This window comes from Portunus trituberculatus, chromosome 35 (genome assembly GCF_017591435.1).
Source record: "Portunus trituberculatus isolate SZX2019 chromosome 35, ASM1759143v1, whole genome shotgun sequence".
Lineage (NCBI taxonomy): Eukaryota > Metazoa > Arthropoda > Malacostraca > Decapoda > Portunidae > Portunus > Portunus trituberculatus.
The window spans coordinates 19,860,491-19,877,111 of NC_059289.1; the positions used below are offsets into that span (position 1 = coordinate 19,860,491).

Genomic DNA, 16,621 nt, shown 5'->3' on the forward strand with positions numbered 1-16,621 from the left:
ACCCTAACTGCATGCATCATTACTTTATTGCTGGTATTGTTATTATTATTACCAGAATTATTACTTTAAAAAGAATTATCGTAAAAATTAAAGCAATCTAACCTGTAAGTCTGTGACCCATGTTTATAAATATCAGGTGATCAAAACCCTGACTTGATGCCAGCTGGTGGTCAGGAGTAACACCAAGCTCATGATCATAAAGTTGATTGTGTAAGGAAAGGAAATAGAAAAAAGTTGATTGTGAAAAAAGAGAAAATAGATAAACCTGCAACAACAAAAGTGAGAAAGCAACATCAAGGGGCCATTGCAAAGGCTATCCACTGACTCTACATCCAATTCAATCCGAGCATAATAAAACACATCAACACGCTCACCATTATGGCAGCAGGAGGTAAAAAGATCGAGCTGCACAATCTCTTACAAACTACAAGTGGCAGATCATGCCAAGGAGCATGGCAATAGTACAGCAGCAAGGGGTTTTGGACCACCACCTATGGGAAAAGAAATTATACGTGTCTAGCAACAGCAAGAACACTAAATGAAGAGCACAAGAAAAGGTAAACATGACCTTCATTGGCCAGAACTTGAGGATGAGATTGCTTTTGCAGCAATATTTTCTAATTGTATAATGTGCTGCTAGATTGCTTTCAACAGTATATGCTTAAATAAACAAAAAACTTTTTTCCTGAATTTGACCTGCTGAAATGGGGGTGCCTTATATATAGCTATGTGTCCTATGTGGCATCAAATATGGTTTATATGAGTGGAGCCTTAAATAGTGTACGGTTTAGTTCATTAATTATGTTCACTTTGTAAATTTTACGTAATGTGATCCCTTCAGGAACATCATACAAACTTTTGTGTAGTAGGGATGCTGTTAGAAAGAGAGACGTGACCAAGATCAAGATTAAGGCATTGATGTGGGTTGGTTGGTAACTTCAAGTGTAACAGTCAGCAGCTGAGCAGTGGCTGGCTTAGGGTCTGTTTTCAGGAGTGCTCTCATCTGCTTTGGTGGTAAATTGTTGAGGTGGAGAGGTGGCATATTTCCTCTAGTGGTCCTGATGAGCTACATGCCAGAGTACTTAGGGAGGGTGTAGACAGTATTTCTGAAGCACTTAAGTTAATCTTTGAAAGATCACTTAGGTTTGCTGAGATACCTGAGGACTGGAAGTTAGCTAATGTTACACCAATATTTAAAAAAGGTAGGAAGGATGATACGAATAATTATAGACCGATCAGTTTAACTAGTATAGTATGTAAGATACTAGAGAAAATCATTAAGGGTAGTATTTGGGAGCATTTAAATGAGAATAGATTAATTAGAGATACCCAACATGGCTTTAGATCAGGGAGGTCCTGTCTTACAAATTTGCTCGATATCTTAGAATATATTACCAAGGAGTTAGATGATGGAAATAGCATAGATGTTATATATCTAGATTTTAGCAAGGCGTTTGATAAGGTACCGCATAGGAGGCTAGTGTACAAATTGAGACTACATGGGATAGGGGGTAGGTTAGTTGATTGGATTAGTGAATGGCTTTCTGATAGAAAACAGAGAGTAGTATTAAATGGGGCAATGTCTGAGTGGAAGGAAGTGGTTAGTGGGGTACCCCAAGGATCAGTGCTAGGACCTCTTCTTTTCTTGGTGTACATTAACGATTTAGATTTAGGAATTAGTAGCAAAGTATCAAAGTTTGCAGATGATACTAAGATAGCATGTGCAGTACAGGGTGAAAAGGACAATTACAGAATACAATGAGACCTGGACAGGGTGATAGCATGGGCAGACAGGTGGCAGATGGAGTTTAATTCTAAAAAGTGTCAGGTTATGCATTTAGGTAAAGACAACACCAACTTTAGCTATGAGATGGAGGGATGTTGGCTAGAGGCAGTAGAGGAGGGAAAGGATTTAGGAGTAGTGATAGACAGGACTATGAAATTTTCAAAGCAATGTTTAGAAGCAAGAAATAGGGCAAATAGGATCCTGGGTTTTATAAATAGAAATGTTAGTTATAAAAGTAAGGAAGTGGTGCGTAGCTGCGTAGCTTATATAATTCCTATGTTAGGCCCCATTTAGAGTATTGCATACAGGCCTGGTCACCCCATTATAGGCAGGATATGAACATGTTAGAAGCAGTTCAGAGAAGAGCAACTAGGATGATACCAGCATTAAAGCGCCTGGAGTATAGAGATAGATTAAAGGAATTAAACATGTTTTCATTTGAGAGGAGATGTATAAGAGGGGATATGATAGAGTTATTTAACCCGCTAAGACCGATGGCCGCAAAATTCGCACCCTCCCATTACCGCAATTATCATAAAAAAAATCAACTCTTATAAATTACTCTGGAAAAAAATCTGCTGTTAGTAGACATGACAATGCATCATCCTACAAGTTTTTATTGCTCTACTCACTATGGTTGTCTCAGAATAATAACCGATAATTGGAGAAGATTGTGGTAGCGGCAACTCGGGGGAGGTGCTTTTATGTGTATTCTTACATAATGTAAGGCACTGCTCATGTTTTTATGTGTTTTCACATGTTTTTCGTGTTTTCACTCATATTGGCTGATTATAGTTACGTATGTTTTATCAGGCGTGGTGACGATGTTGTCACAATAGCGGGTCGGGATCTACCTCCAACCTGTGCACTTTGCGCCTTGTCCCGCCTTGTCTATCACTTTTATCACTAAACTTTAGCTTCCTTTTAGCACCAGTAGCCATAGTTGTAAATAATAGTTCCTTAAATAAGTAAATATGTAAATACGTAATAATTATCACGCGACACGACGCCACGCACCTCACAGAAAATTGCGGGAGACTAGCTGGCTAGAGCGGTGTGCTTCCTGGGAGCCGACAGTACTACCATAGGCCTACGTCATGACCAAATATAGCAGCGCTACCAATGCTAGCGCGGTTTTTATTAGCGCTCAAAGTAGCTGCCCCATTTAAGGACTGTCGGAAGTGTGCTATGCAGCCGTATTTAAGGCCTGTCGGACTTTTCGGGTTAAAATGTTCTCAGATACAAACTACATAGATGTGAGATCTTTCTTTACCTTAGAGGAGGGAAGTAGGACTAGAAATCATGGCAGGAAGATTAGAAAGCAAGGCTGCAGGTTAGATATAAGAAAATATTTCTTTAGTCATAGGGTGGTAGACTTCTGGAATGCATTGCCAGAGACGGTTGTAAATAGCACTAGTTTGACAATGTTTAAAAACAGATTAGATAAACACTTAAATTTATTAGATTTATAATTATGTATAGCACTGCATGATAGTTTTTATAAGAAATTTACTATAGTTAAACAGGACATGATCCCCATGTATGGGGATCACAGATTGTAGAGGAATTCGCTGCAGGACTTAGCCCTGTTAATGGGCCAAATATTTAGAATTAGTATATAATGTATTGTGTACTTGTAAGTGTATCTTTAAGTACTGATGACAAGGTCGCTGTGCGACTGATACAGGATAACCTAGATGGGCTGTGGTGGCCCTTTGTTATCCTATTATTTATGTTATGTTATGTTATGTTATGGCGTGTCTAGTTCATTGGATCGCTGGTGATGTGTTTTGCTATTGTATCTGGGAGTTCATAGTCACAGATGGTTGCTTAGATGAGTCTGTGGCAGCAGTGAGTGTACTGGCTGGCTGTCTTCACCACCAAGGCAAAGGAAACTATTTGCTATGTGTTCTTTTCTATGACTGACACATTGTATAAATGGGATATTGTTGGTCTGTGTTAAGTATATGAGTCAAATAACATGTAGGATTCCAAATGAAAGCATGAAAATCTGGAACAACCTACAAGATAGATGTGAAGTGGGCTATGCAAAAGAAAATGTTTTACTCTAAAGTCAAATTGCTTGATGTAATAATAAGTATAGATGTCATGTACATAACTTTTTCATATGTTGCAAATAGTTTTACACAGCAAATCAATGGATAGGCTATGTAGTTCAGACAGATTCTTGATGCAGAATTAACTTTAGAAAAGAGAACAAGCCATATTTAACACTAAATTTGAAAGATGAGGTAATGCAAATCTTGATGCATTGTTGAGGACAGCTTAGAAGTTTAAAAGATTTTGTAGATGGTATAGCATGTTCTCATTTAACATTATTGTGCTGTATCTATGCTTTTGGGATGTAGCATGGTAGGCCACAAAACTGTGCCTTTCTACTGGGGGCCAGCAGGAAAGAGTGTAATATGTGTGAGTGTGTGGTACTTTGTTGAGCTACCTGTGTTGGATCGTTTGCCTGGTATATAGAATAATTACATTCTTTGCTTACTTTTGATAGTGTGATTCATTTTGTTGAGTCTTCTCCAACAGAAGTGTGATGACAGTGGCTCAGAAACAGGCTCGGAGTCAATGCTTCCCACAATGGAAGATGAAGAAGAAAGGTCACACTCCCCTATCCTTTCTCCCAGGCTTCATTATTCAGGTACTTCACCTGTTCCTGTATGTATGAATATGTGTCTTCTTTATTCAACTCACAATCTCTCTCTCTCTCTCTCTCTCTCTCTCTCTCTCTCTCTCTCTCTCTCTCTCTCTCTCTCTCTCTCTCTCTCTCTCTCTCTCTCTCTCTCTGTACATATGGTGCTATCTCCTTGTCTCATTCAGGTGAAACATACTCTAAAGGGAAATAGATTTGGTTATATCTAAGGGGTAACACAGATGATATAAGGAAACTCTTGCACATAATCCTGAGCACTTCTCCACATCCAACCCTTGAGGAAGTAAACAAATATTTTGTACAAAGAAGCCACAGAATGCCAAACTTCAGATATCTCTAGGATTTCTGATTGGGAAGAACAAATTGTTCAATGCTTCAAAAACTCAGTTCATAACATAAAATTCATCCATGACCTTTCAGACAACTCTATCCTCTTTTTCATTGACACTCAACTGTCCATCTTTTCTACACTAAACATCTTTGGTTTGTAGTGAGGATTTACTTTATAAACAGTAAACTCTCACTATAGCAAAATAATTGTGGGAAAACCACTGATGATGAAAAAGCTGAAGATTAGAAAGAAGTGGACCTTGTCCTTAGCTTCCCTCCCACCACATTACTATAGTATGTTTATAAATGTGGAAAATTAGTGTATTTTAACCTAAACTGGAAACTTAACATCTTATCTAGGTAGGTAAAAACAGCTTCTGTGAAGTTAAGCCTTGTGAGTTGTCTCTGCCAATTTTTCTCATTTCCCATAGCTGCTAATTTTGTACAGGTACCTTATCAATTCATATATGGGCTGTACTTTACATGTATGAAGATGTTCCACTCATGCAGCTCTTTTAGACTAGGTGGAATCAAAAGATTTTAATCTTAGCAACTCTTTTCCTCATCACCTGCTTTACCATCATAATTTTGCATCTCTTGCTATCTGCTATTTTCATGCCAACTACTCTTCTGATCTTGCTAACTGCATTGCTCCTCTGCTACCACGGCCACGCTGCACAAGACTTTTCCCTTTCTTTTGTTCTTATTCTGTCGGCCTCTCCAATGCAAGTATTCTCAATCATTCATCTATGTTATAGATTCTGGAACTTCTTGCCTCCTGTATTTCCACCTTCCTGTGACTTCAAACTTTTTCAAATGGAGGTTTCAGAACATTTCCTGCCATTTTTTACTCTGTTCAACACCCCCATATATATCTCTCTCTCTCTCTCTCTCTCTCTCTCTCTCTCTCTCTCTCTCTCTCTCTCTCTCTCTCTCTCTCTCTCTCTCTCTCTCTCTCTCTCTGTTGATGTTCTAAGCAATTAAATAAGTATCTGAAGTATGCTAGTTCCTAGAAAATCATGAAAATAGAATAGTGTTGTAATTGGTTTTCTTATAATTCTTTCAAATAATATTATTACACATTACCTCTCTTATTCCCTCACCAGCTCTCCATATTTTTTCTATCTCTAAATACTTCAGAGGTTTCTCTTAGCTTATAGTTTAATTGGAGAAACAAAAAACTTAGCTACCCATATGTGTCTCATCAGGCTCTCAAGATGCAGTGAAGACTGGCAGTGATGCCAAGCCAGTGACATCAGTGTTTTCCAAGAACAGCAAAACACCTCAGGCCAAAGAGATACCCTCCCTCCTCCAGGACACATCCCTCCCTCACCTTACAGATTCTCTCTTGCAGGTAAATATTTTAAGTTGTTGAATTTTGGCTGATTTTCTATCTCCAAGCATAAGTGTGTCAATGTCACCTGAGGTTTATATTGATATTTAAGTTGAATCCTTCTGGTATTCCTTGTACTAATTTTTTGGATTAAAAGATGTATTTACAAAAAGTTTTACAAGGCTCACTTGTCATGTTAAATGTGCAGATACAATTATTGTCATCTTAGATAGATTTCCTTAGAGATGAGGAAATATGGAAGAGATGCATAAGAAATGTAATAGTTTAAATTCAAATGACAGGCAAGGTAGCATAGTCAGAAAGATTTATGAAAATTAATAAATGAAGATGTCATTCACAGAATAGTGCCAGCAAACAGTGGTGAGGGTTTCAGAAGATGTTTTAAAGGTCCATGTAAACTGTAGATTAAAAATTGAGTATTCAGAGGAATGTGCTGAGGCTGAATGAAAAAGAAAAGAAAACAATAATAAAGTACCTTAGTTTGAGCGTATGTAAACATGGAAGGTGAAATAAGAAGAATTCTCAAGAGCTTATGATATATTTTAACTATCTATCTATCTATCTCTCTATCCATCTATCTTTTTATCTATCTATCTGTCTATCTATCTTTCTATCTATTTATCTATCTATCTATCTATCTATCTATCTATGTATCTGTCTATCTATCTATCTATCTATCTAACTATTTATCTATCTATCTATCCATATACAGGTAATTCGATTTGCGCAATAGATGCTCCAAGAGGCATCGTGTATCAAAATTTGCATAAAACAAACATGCAATTCTCATAAGAAACAATAGATAATAGGGGGGATGTGGGATGTGGTCCAAAATAATTCATACAAAATACTCTATTTATTTGGCTAAATTAACTTGTTTTTATTATTTACCATTCTAAATACTAGAAGTGTATTTAAAGTAAAGGGAAAAACAAGAAATAATAAGAGAAAGCAAAAAATAAGAGAAAACAACAAAACAAAGAATATGTAAACAAAACACTCACTGCGTCACTGCCTTCACCACTCACACCACAGTCAGTCACCATCTTCCTCTGAGCTTTACCACTTTATAAAAAAAAAATTCACTTATCAAAAATAACCCCACATGCAGAAGAAGATGAAGGACGTTTTGGGGCCATCTTGGTGAATTATAGGCAGATTGAAGAAATTCCGTCTATACTCAGTGCTGGCAGACTGCAAATGAGGCATGAGAAGAGCGGGAGCTGGATCCAAGAAGCTTTAACAACGTCATAGCAACCTCCTGCTGCAAAATGGCATCCATGAATGCTTGGAGGGATGGTAACAAGGTTGCTCTCAGGTTGCTGGGAACACCACCTCTTGAGGTGGTGTTACTGTTTTATATATGCATTTATGTTCACAAAACAACATTTCTATTAGCTTTTTACAAACCTTGCCCCCAAGAAAGGATTGTTTTGTAATGCATAAAGTGAAGTCTTACATGGAACACCAAAAAATAAAGCAGGGATAAGATCGGCCACAGACGAAGCGGAGACTTGTGGCGACTTGACCGCTTCTTCTTCTTCTTGTGACCCTTTTAGCTGGCGTGTTGCTTTCACCATGATATTTATGTTTCCACTCCTCTATTGCCTGCTATAATGGATATCATATCGTAGTATTCATATACGTTCATGCCATGAGGATAACCTCGACTCCGTGGCACTGAATGATAGTGAATTACAAATGAAATATCGCGGTATTTCATTAGTGATTCAGTAATTCAGGTGGTGTTCCCAGCAACCTGAGAGCAGCCTGATAGCAACCTTGTTACCGTCCCTCCAAGCGTTCATGGAAGCCATTTCGCAGCATGAGGTTGCTCTGACGTTGTTAAAGTTTCTTGGATCCAGCTCCTGGCAGCCAATAAGCACTTTTAGGCGGGCTACCAACCTCCACCCGCCAACAGCAATGAATCTTTGTGGATGCTATTTTATGAAGTTGGTATGTGAACAGGAGGTTGCTATGGAGGTTATCTGTACCAACATAGACAATAACCTGCTTCTTGGATCCGGCCCCGGAGCTCCCACCTATCGGCCAGCTGTGGAACTCTCTGGCGCGCAGTTTTAAATTGCGTCTAGCACTCAGTTTGAAAATGCGGTTGAGCTAAATCGCTTATAAGCAAAGCAATCGTGCAAATGAAATTGATTATAATATTTTTTCCATTGCGTTATAACAAAACATGTAAATCAAACATGCGATCGAGAGTTACCTGTATATGTATATATATATATATATATATATATATATATATATATATATATATATATATATATATATATATATATATATATATATATATATATATATATATATATATATATATATATATATATATATATATATATATATATATATATGACTTGAAAAACAGGGCGTCTATAGCGTACACGATACAGGAGAGAGAAGACCCACAAAAGGACGGTTATCTTCATTATATCCACTTCACAACGTTTCGGGAAAGTACATATCCCATCTTCAGGTACAAAAGGGGGCTGTAAAACCACACGTAAAACGTTAAAAATGACCAGACGCAGTGGTCCTGCTACTTGTTCCTCCAACAGGTAAGTGGGGAGGGCGACTGGCTTACCAGTATTTATAGGCTCCTACTCACTAGATGGCAAAATCTAATTGGTTCACTAAGAATTTCCTATCCAATACAAAATATAGTACAAAATTCTAATCTGTCATAGCTAATGCACAAAAAGAGAAAAATTTAAAGGTATGATGTACAACAGTTAGTCTATTACAGAAATATTTTAGCCTGAACGAAATACTCAATGCTGATTGGTTGAAACAAAGTACACGTATACGAACCTCCGACTCCTAACTATGTTATAATGACCCTATCTCACCTAGTTCGAAACCATTAAGAGAAAATTAATAATTTGGTGGCTATTTCTGTACCATTTAACTCTGGCTTCTCTTTTACAATAAATAAAGATTCCGCTATCCTAAGGTCTGAGTTACAATATGCCCTATACTTTATTTTGAAGTCCTGATCAGTAAAAACATGATTACATTGTAATGCGTGTTCTCTTATATTTGAGAAACTAGGCTCAGTAATACGAGCATTTGTTCTATACGATACTCCCAAGTGCTCAGAAATTCGAATTTTAAGGTTCCGACAGGTGGAACCAATATACCGTGACATACAGTCCGGACATCTAAAACAATATACAATTTTTGAGCACAAAGTAGTAGGCATAGCATCTTTAGATTTAAATAGAGAACCTATGGTATTTTTATTAACAAAAATAAATCTAAAATCAACACTGGAACATGTTTCTTGAGTAAATGAGACATTGTATTGCGTAAATGGTAACTAAATTGTCCTGAGAAGGGTAATGTAATGTATCTAACTTCTTTGGTTTTATCCTCCACAAAATTGTCAGTGACAAATTTATTTGTGATAAACTTCTTAATTTGTTTCTCTATTAGGTCTTTGGGATAATTATTAATATGAAAATAATGTCTTAATCTTTCAAGTTCATTATGGAACAAGGGCCAAGTACTACAAATATTGTATGCTCTATGTAGTAACGTTTTGATGGAATTTATCTTGAAAAGGGAAGGGACAAATGACCCAAAATTCAAGCCCAAACCCGTATAAGTTTCCTTCCTGAACACATCTGTGGAAAGAGATCCATTATTCTTCATGACCATTATATCTAGGAATGGGAGGTTATTATTAGTCTCAAACTCGGAAGTGAATGATATGTTTTCATGTTTCTTATTTAGATACTCAAGAAATTTATGAGCTTGTTCCTTAGATTTAAATGCTAGGAAGCAATCGTCTACATAACGGTTGTATTTAATTGGCTTGAATTCAGATGGACAATCAGATAACCAGCTTTTTTCATGATAGCATAAAAAAGTATTTGCTAATGTTGGTCCCAAAGGGGAACCCATAGCTACTCCATCTATTTGTTGATACAATTGGTCATTAAAGATAAAAATGGACTCCCTCACAGCCAACTCCAGTAAGGATCGGAACTGCCTCTTGGTTAGGTCATAAGGTATCAGTTTTAATCTCTTGCACTCTTCTACACAAATGTCAATAGTCTCAATAAGGGGGATATTTGTAAATAAGGATTTTACGTCAAAACTAGCGAGAAACAGAGAATCTTTAAATTTAAGTGTCTGTAATTCCTTTGCAAATTCAATTGAGTTCTTCACTGTGAATTCATTAGTGGTTAAGGGAGTTAAAATGGGAACTAAAAATTTTGCACAATTATAATTGAAGGTACCTGTTGCTGCTAGGATAGGTCTTATAGGATAACCTTGCTTGTGTACTTTGGGTAAACCATATAGTATCCCGGGGAGTGAACCAGATGCATATAGAAACTCAAAACATGAATCGGGTATTTTACTTCTAATACTTCTAAGCAAACGATTTAGTTTATCTTCTAACTTAAGGACAATTTTAAACCAATCACCATTTAATTTTCTAAATTTGGTGTCGTCACTGAGAATTTCATTAGTTTTGTTTACATAATCTGATTTATTTAATATGACTATTCCTTTACCTTTATCTGGCCTGGTGACAATTATATCTTTATCCTTTCTAAGGGTTTCTAGCAGGTCAAGATTTAGGTTACTTTTATTTGATTTATCCTTATATGACTCATGTGATAAAAGTTTAATTTTATTAAGTACTTCATCAAATTGTTCATTATTGTTTTTATATTTGGAAATTTGTTGTATGAATTTCTCATAATACAAATAGTGATTGACAAAGTTGACTTTTTTTGCAGGAAAACCAAATTGTAAACCTAGCTTAAGAATCTGTTTTTCTTCTTCATCTAACACCTTATCAGAGAGATTAAAGATTACTTTACCTGCATCTAATTCACTGTCCTGGGACACACCTAAAGCTGCTAACTTTTTCTTATGAATGAATTTGACATTATCTATTTTGCTGGAATTATCTTTACTAATACTAGCCAACACTACCCTATAATCCAACCAAGAAACACTCCTCTTAAAATGTTGCAAATTATTGTTATACTCTTTACTTAATTTATTAAATTTCTTACGCTTGTTATTAATTTCAAAACTTAGACACTTGTGGAGGATAGACACATATAGTTTGTTATTGCTAAAGTTTTTGATGCTACTTTTGAAAAATAAAAACCTAGGAAAAACACCTTTTGACTTACATCTTAACAAAAACTCCAAGTCACAGAGAGACTTAGCCTGTTGGAGGTGGAGTCTTTGTAGTTTCCTTGCAGACTTGAGGGTCAACCGGCCATAGTTGAGTAGTATGACTTGAAAAACAGGGCATCTATAGCGTACACGATACAGGAGAGAGAAGACCCACAAAAGGACGGTTATCTTCATTATATCCACTTCACAACGTTTCGGGAAAGTACATATCCCATCTTCAGGTACAAAAGGGGGCTGTAAAATCACACGTAAAATGTTAAAAAATAATGGATCTCTTTCCACAGATGTGTTCAGGAGAAACTTATACGGGTTTGGGCTTGAATTTTGGGTCATTTGTCCCTTCCCTTTTCAAGATAAATTCCTTCAAAACTTTACTACATAGAGCATACAATATTTGTAGTACTTGGCCCTTGTTCCATAATGAACTTGAAAGATTAAGACATTATTTTCATATTAATGGTTACCCCAAAGACCTAATAGAGAAACAAATTAAGAAGTTTATCACAAATAAATTTGTCACTGACAATTTTGTGGAGGATAAAACCAAAGAAGTTAGATACATTACATTACCCTTCTCAGGACAATTTAGTTACCATTTACGCAATACAATGTCTCATTTACTCAAAAAACATGTTCCGAGTGTTGATTTTAGATTTATTTTTGTTAATAAAAATACCATAGGTTCTCTATTTAAATCTAAAGATGCTATGCCTACTACTTTGTGCTCAAAAATCGTATATTGTTTTAGATGTCCGGACTGTATGTCACGGTATATTGGTTCCACCTGTCGGAACCTTAAAATTCTAATTTCTGAGCACTTGGGAGTATCGTATAGAACAAATGCTCGTATTACTGAGCCTAGTTTCTCAAATATAAGAGAACACGCACTACAATGTAATCATGTTTTTACTGATCAGGACTTCAAAATAAAGTATAGGGCACATTGTAACTCAGACCTTAGGATAGCAGAATCTTTATTTATTGTAAAAGAGAAGCCAGAGTTAAATGGTACAGAAATAGCCACCAAATTATTAATTTTCTCTTAATGGTTTCGAACTAGGTGAGATAGGGTCATTATAACATAGTTAGGAGTCGGAGGTTCGTATACGTGTACTTTGTTTCAACCAATCAGCATTGAGTATTTCGTTCAGACTAAAATATTTCTGTAATAGACTAACTGTTGTACATCATACCTTTAAATTTTTCTCTTTTTGTGCATTAGCTATGACAGATTAGAATTTTGTACTATATTTTGTATTGGATAGGAAATTCTTATTGAACCAATTAGATTTTGCCATTTTGTGAGTAGGAGCCTATAAATACTGGTAAGCCAGTCGCCCTCCCCACTTACCTGTTGGAGGAACAAGTAGTAGGACCACTGCGTCTGGTAATTTTTTAACGTTTTACGTGTGATTTTACAGCCCCCTTTTGTACCTGAAGATGGGATATGTACTTTCCCGAAACGTTGTGAAGTGGATATAATGAAGATAACCGTCCTTTTGTGGGTCTTCTCTCTCCTGTATCGTGTACGCTATAGACGCCCTGTTTTTCAAGTCATATATATATATATATATATATATATATATATATATATATATATATATATATATATATATATATATATATATATATATATATATATATATATATATATATATATATATATATATATATATACAGGTAACTCTCGATCTACGCATGTTTGATTTACATGTTTTTGTTATAACGCAATGGAAAAAATATTATAATCAATTTCATTTGCACGATTGCTTTGCTTATAAGCGATTTAGCTCAACCGCATTTTCAAACTGAGTGCTAGACGCAATTTAAAACTGCGCGCCAGAGAGTTCCACAGCTGGCCGATAGGTGGGAGCTCCGGGGCCGGATCCAAGAAGCAGGTTATTGTCTATGTTGGTACAGATAACCTCCATAGCAACCTCCTGTTCACATACCAACTTCATAAAATAGCATCCACAAAGATTCATTGCTGTTGGCGGGTGGAGGTTGGTAGCCCGCCTAAAAGTGCTTATTGGCTGCCAGGAGCTGGATCCAAGAAACTTTAACGTCAGAGCAACCTCATGCTGCGAAATGGCTTCCATGAACGCTTGGAGGGACGGTAACAAGGTTGCTATCAGGCTGCTCTCAGGTTGCTGGGAACACCACCTGAATTACTGAATCACTAATGAAATACCGCGATATTTCATTTGTAATTCACTATCATTCAGTGCCACGTAGTCGAGGTTATCCTCATGGCATGAACGTATATGAATACTACGATATGATATCCATTATAGCAGGCAATAGAGGAGTGGAAACATAAATATCATGGTGAAAGCAACACGCCAGCTAAAAAGGTCACAAGAAGAAGAAGAAGCGGTCAAGTCGCCACGAGTCTCCGCCTCGTCTGTGGCCGATCTTATCCCTGCTTTATTTTTTGGTGTTCCATGTAAGACTTCACTTTATGCATTACAAAACAATCCTTTCTTGGGGGCAAGGTTTGTAAAAAGCTAATAGAAATGTTGTTTTGTGAACATAAATGCATATATAAAACAGTAACACCACCTCAAGAGGTGGTGTTCCCAGCAACCTGAGAGCAACCTTGTTACCATCCCTCCAAGCATTCATGGATGCCATTTTGCAGCAGGAGGTTGCTCTGACGTTGTTAAAGCTTCTTGGATCCAGCTCCCGCTCTTCTCATGCCTCATTTGCAGTCTGCCAGCACTGAGTATAGACGGAATTTCTTCAATCTGCCTATAATTCACCAAGATGGCCCCAAAACGTCCTTCATCTTCTTCTGCATGTGGGGTTATTTTTGATAAGTGTATTTTTTTATAAAGTGGTAAAGCTCAGAGGAAGATGGTGACTGACTGTGGTGTGAGTGGTGAAGGCAGTGACGCAGTGAGTGTTTTGTTTACATATTCTTTGTTTTGTTGTTTTCTCTTATTTTTTGCTTTCTCTTATTATTTCTTGTTTTTCCCTTTACTTTAAATACACTTCTAGTATTTAGAATGGTAAATAATAAAAACAAGTTAATTTAGCCAAATAAATAGAGTATTTTGTATGAATTATTTTGGACCACATCCCACATCCCCCCTATTATCTATTGTTTCTTATGAGAATTGCATGTTTGTTTTATGCAAATTTTGATACACGCGATGCCTCTTGGAACGCATCTATTGCGCAAATCGAATTACCTGTATATGGATAGATAGATAGATAAATAGTTAGATAGATAGATAGATAGATAGACAGATACATAGATAGATAGATAGATAGATAGATAGATAGATAGATAGATAGATAAATAGATAGATAGAAAGATAGATAGACAGATAGATAGATAAAAAGATAGATGGATAGAGAGATAGATAGATAGATAGTTAAAATATATCATAAGCTCTTGAGAATTTCTCTTATTTCACCTTCCTGCCGTATCACTTGCGTGATACGGCAGGGCTTTCAAACTTGGAAAAAGTTACTTGGATAAAATTTCGTTAATGCGAATTTGGTGTTTGTTAAACGAGCAAACCTTCTTTTCAGCGAAATTTCGTCTTATGAGCCTTTGTTAAGTGGGGTTGCCTGTATATATATATATATATATATATATATATATATATATATATATATATATATATATATATATATATATATATATATATATATATATATATATATATATATATATATATATATATATATATATATATATATATATATATACAGGCAACTCCCGTTTAACGAAGGTTCACACAACGAAATTTCGCTATAACGAAGGTTTCATTTTAATACCATCTGCTCGTTTAACGAACATCAAACTCGCTTTAACGAAGTTTTATCCAGGTAATTTTTTTTCCAAATTTGAAAGCTCCACTGTATCATGCAAGCTGACAGGCTTTTGAATACATCAGGAGCTGCTGGTACTAAGGCCTGCCTCAGGAGAAATCCTGAGACACCTATAGAATAAAGATCGAGATCAAGCCTCTCGTGGACAACACAGGCTCTGCTGATACAAAGGCCTGACTCAGAAGAAATTCTGTGTCACCTGTAGCATCAAGATCAAGATCAAGATTACACGCACCACTCACTGCCCAGTCAAAACATAACAGCGTCACCAGCAGCTCATCTTCCTTAGTTCAACTTACCACCAAAACACCCTGCAATGTGGCCTAACGTTCCTAAGAAGACCAGGAAGTGTCTTACTCTTGAAGTGAAGCTGGGTATTATTCACAGACAAGAGAGAGGCCAGAAAACTAATAACATTGCTTCCCACCATGGCTTGACTCCATCTACTGTCTACTATTTTCAAGTAAAGATACTCTATTAAGAAGGCTAGTGAGACCTCATCTTCCTTGCAAGCTAAAAGAACCACCAGAACTTGTGACTCTACAATGGATAAAATGGAAAGCCTTGTGGAAATGTGGTACATAAGTTTTGTATGCAGTACCATGATGCGCACTTTGTTTACATTCTACTGGTTGCCGGTTAGTGTATTTCCCATTTCACTCTCCCTCCCTTCATAAAGTTAAGATCATCAACATTACAAAGTTACGTACATACATACATTAGTGTACATTATAATGACTTAAATTAAACTACCTAAATGTTTAACTTCATAATTTTTACTTTCATTAAACCTTTTACTGTACTATGATGCACTCTCACTTTGCTTACTCTCAATGAAAGTTCAAATCAGGGGTTATACTTGTTATAATCGGTTAAACGAAGTTTCGCTTAACGAAGTGTTTTTAGGAACGTAACTCCTTCGTTAAGCGGGGTTGCCTGTATATATATATATATATATATATATATATATATATATATATATATATATATATATATATATATATATATATATATATATATATATATATATATATATATATATATATATATATATATATATATATATATATATATATATATATATATATATATATATATATATATATATATATATATATATATATATATACCGTATTTTATGGCTTGCAAGACTTGGAAGACGTCTTTGAAGACGCACCCTAATATTTGAAAGAAATTTCTAAGAAAAAAAAAGGTCATTCTCATACAAGAACGCGTTTACCACTGAACACAAAAACATCAGAAGCAAGGAGTCTGCAAGACATTATTGTTTCACCACTCATTACAATTTTGCTGGAGCACTCACCACAAATTTAAAACTATGTAAATAAAAACACCATAGGTAAATACATATACACAGTGAAACAGTCCATCTTTTCTTTTTTTTGTGGCGGGCGACGGCATGTTTTGGACCTGTTGTTTACATTACGGAATC

At 35.9% G+C, this 16,621-nt stretch overlaps 1 protein-coding gene across 1 annotated transcript in view; it reads left to right on the forward strand.

The window, feature by feature from the left end:
* Positions 1 to 16,621, forward strand: part of LOC123513293 (mediator of DNA damage checkpoint protein 1-like) — a 94,223-nt gene that overhangs the window by 29,064 nt on the left and 48,538 nt on the right. Inside the window, exons 6-7 of the mRNA XM_045270375.1 lie at positions 4,337 to 4,448; positions 5,999 to 6,144. Of these exons, the coding sequence (XP_045126310.1) occupies positions 4,337 to 4,448; positions 5,999 to 6,144 (258 nt within the window). The remainder of the gene's footprint in view (positions 1 to 4,336; positions 4,449 to 5,998; positions 6,145 to 16,621) is intronic.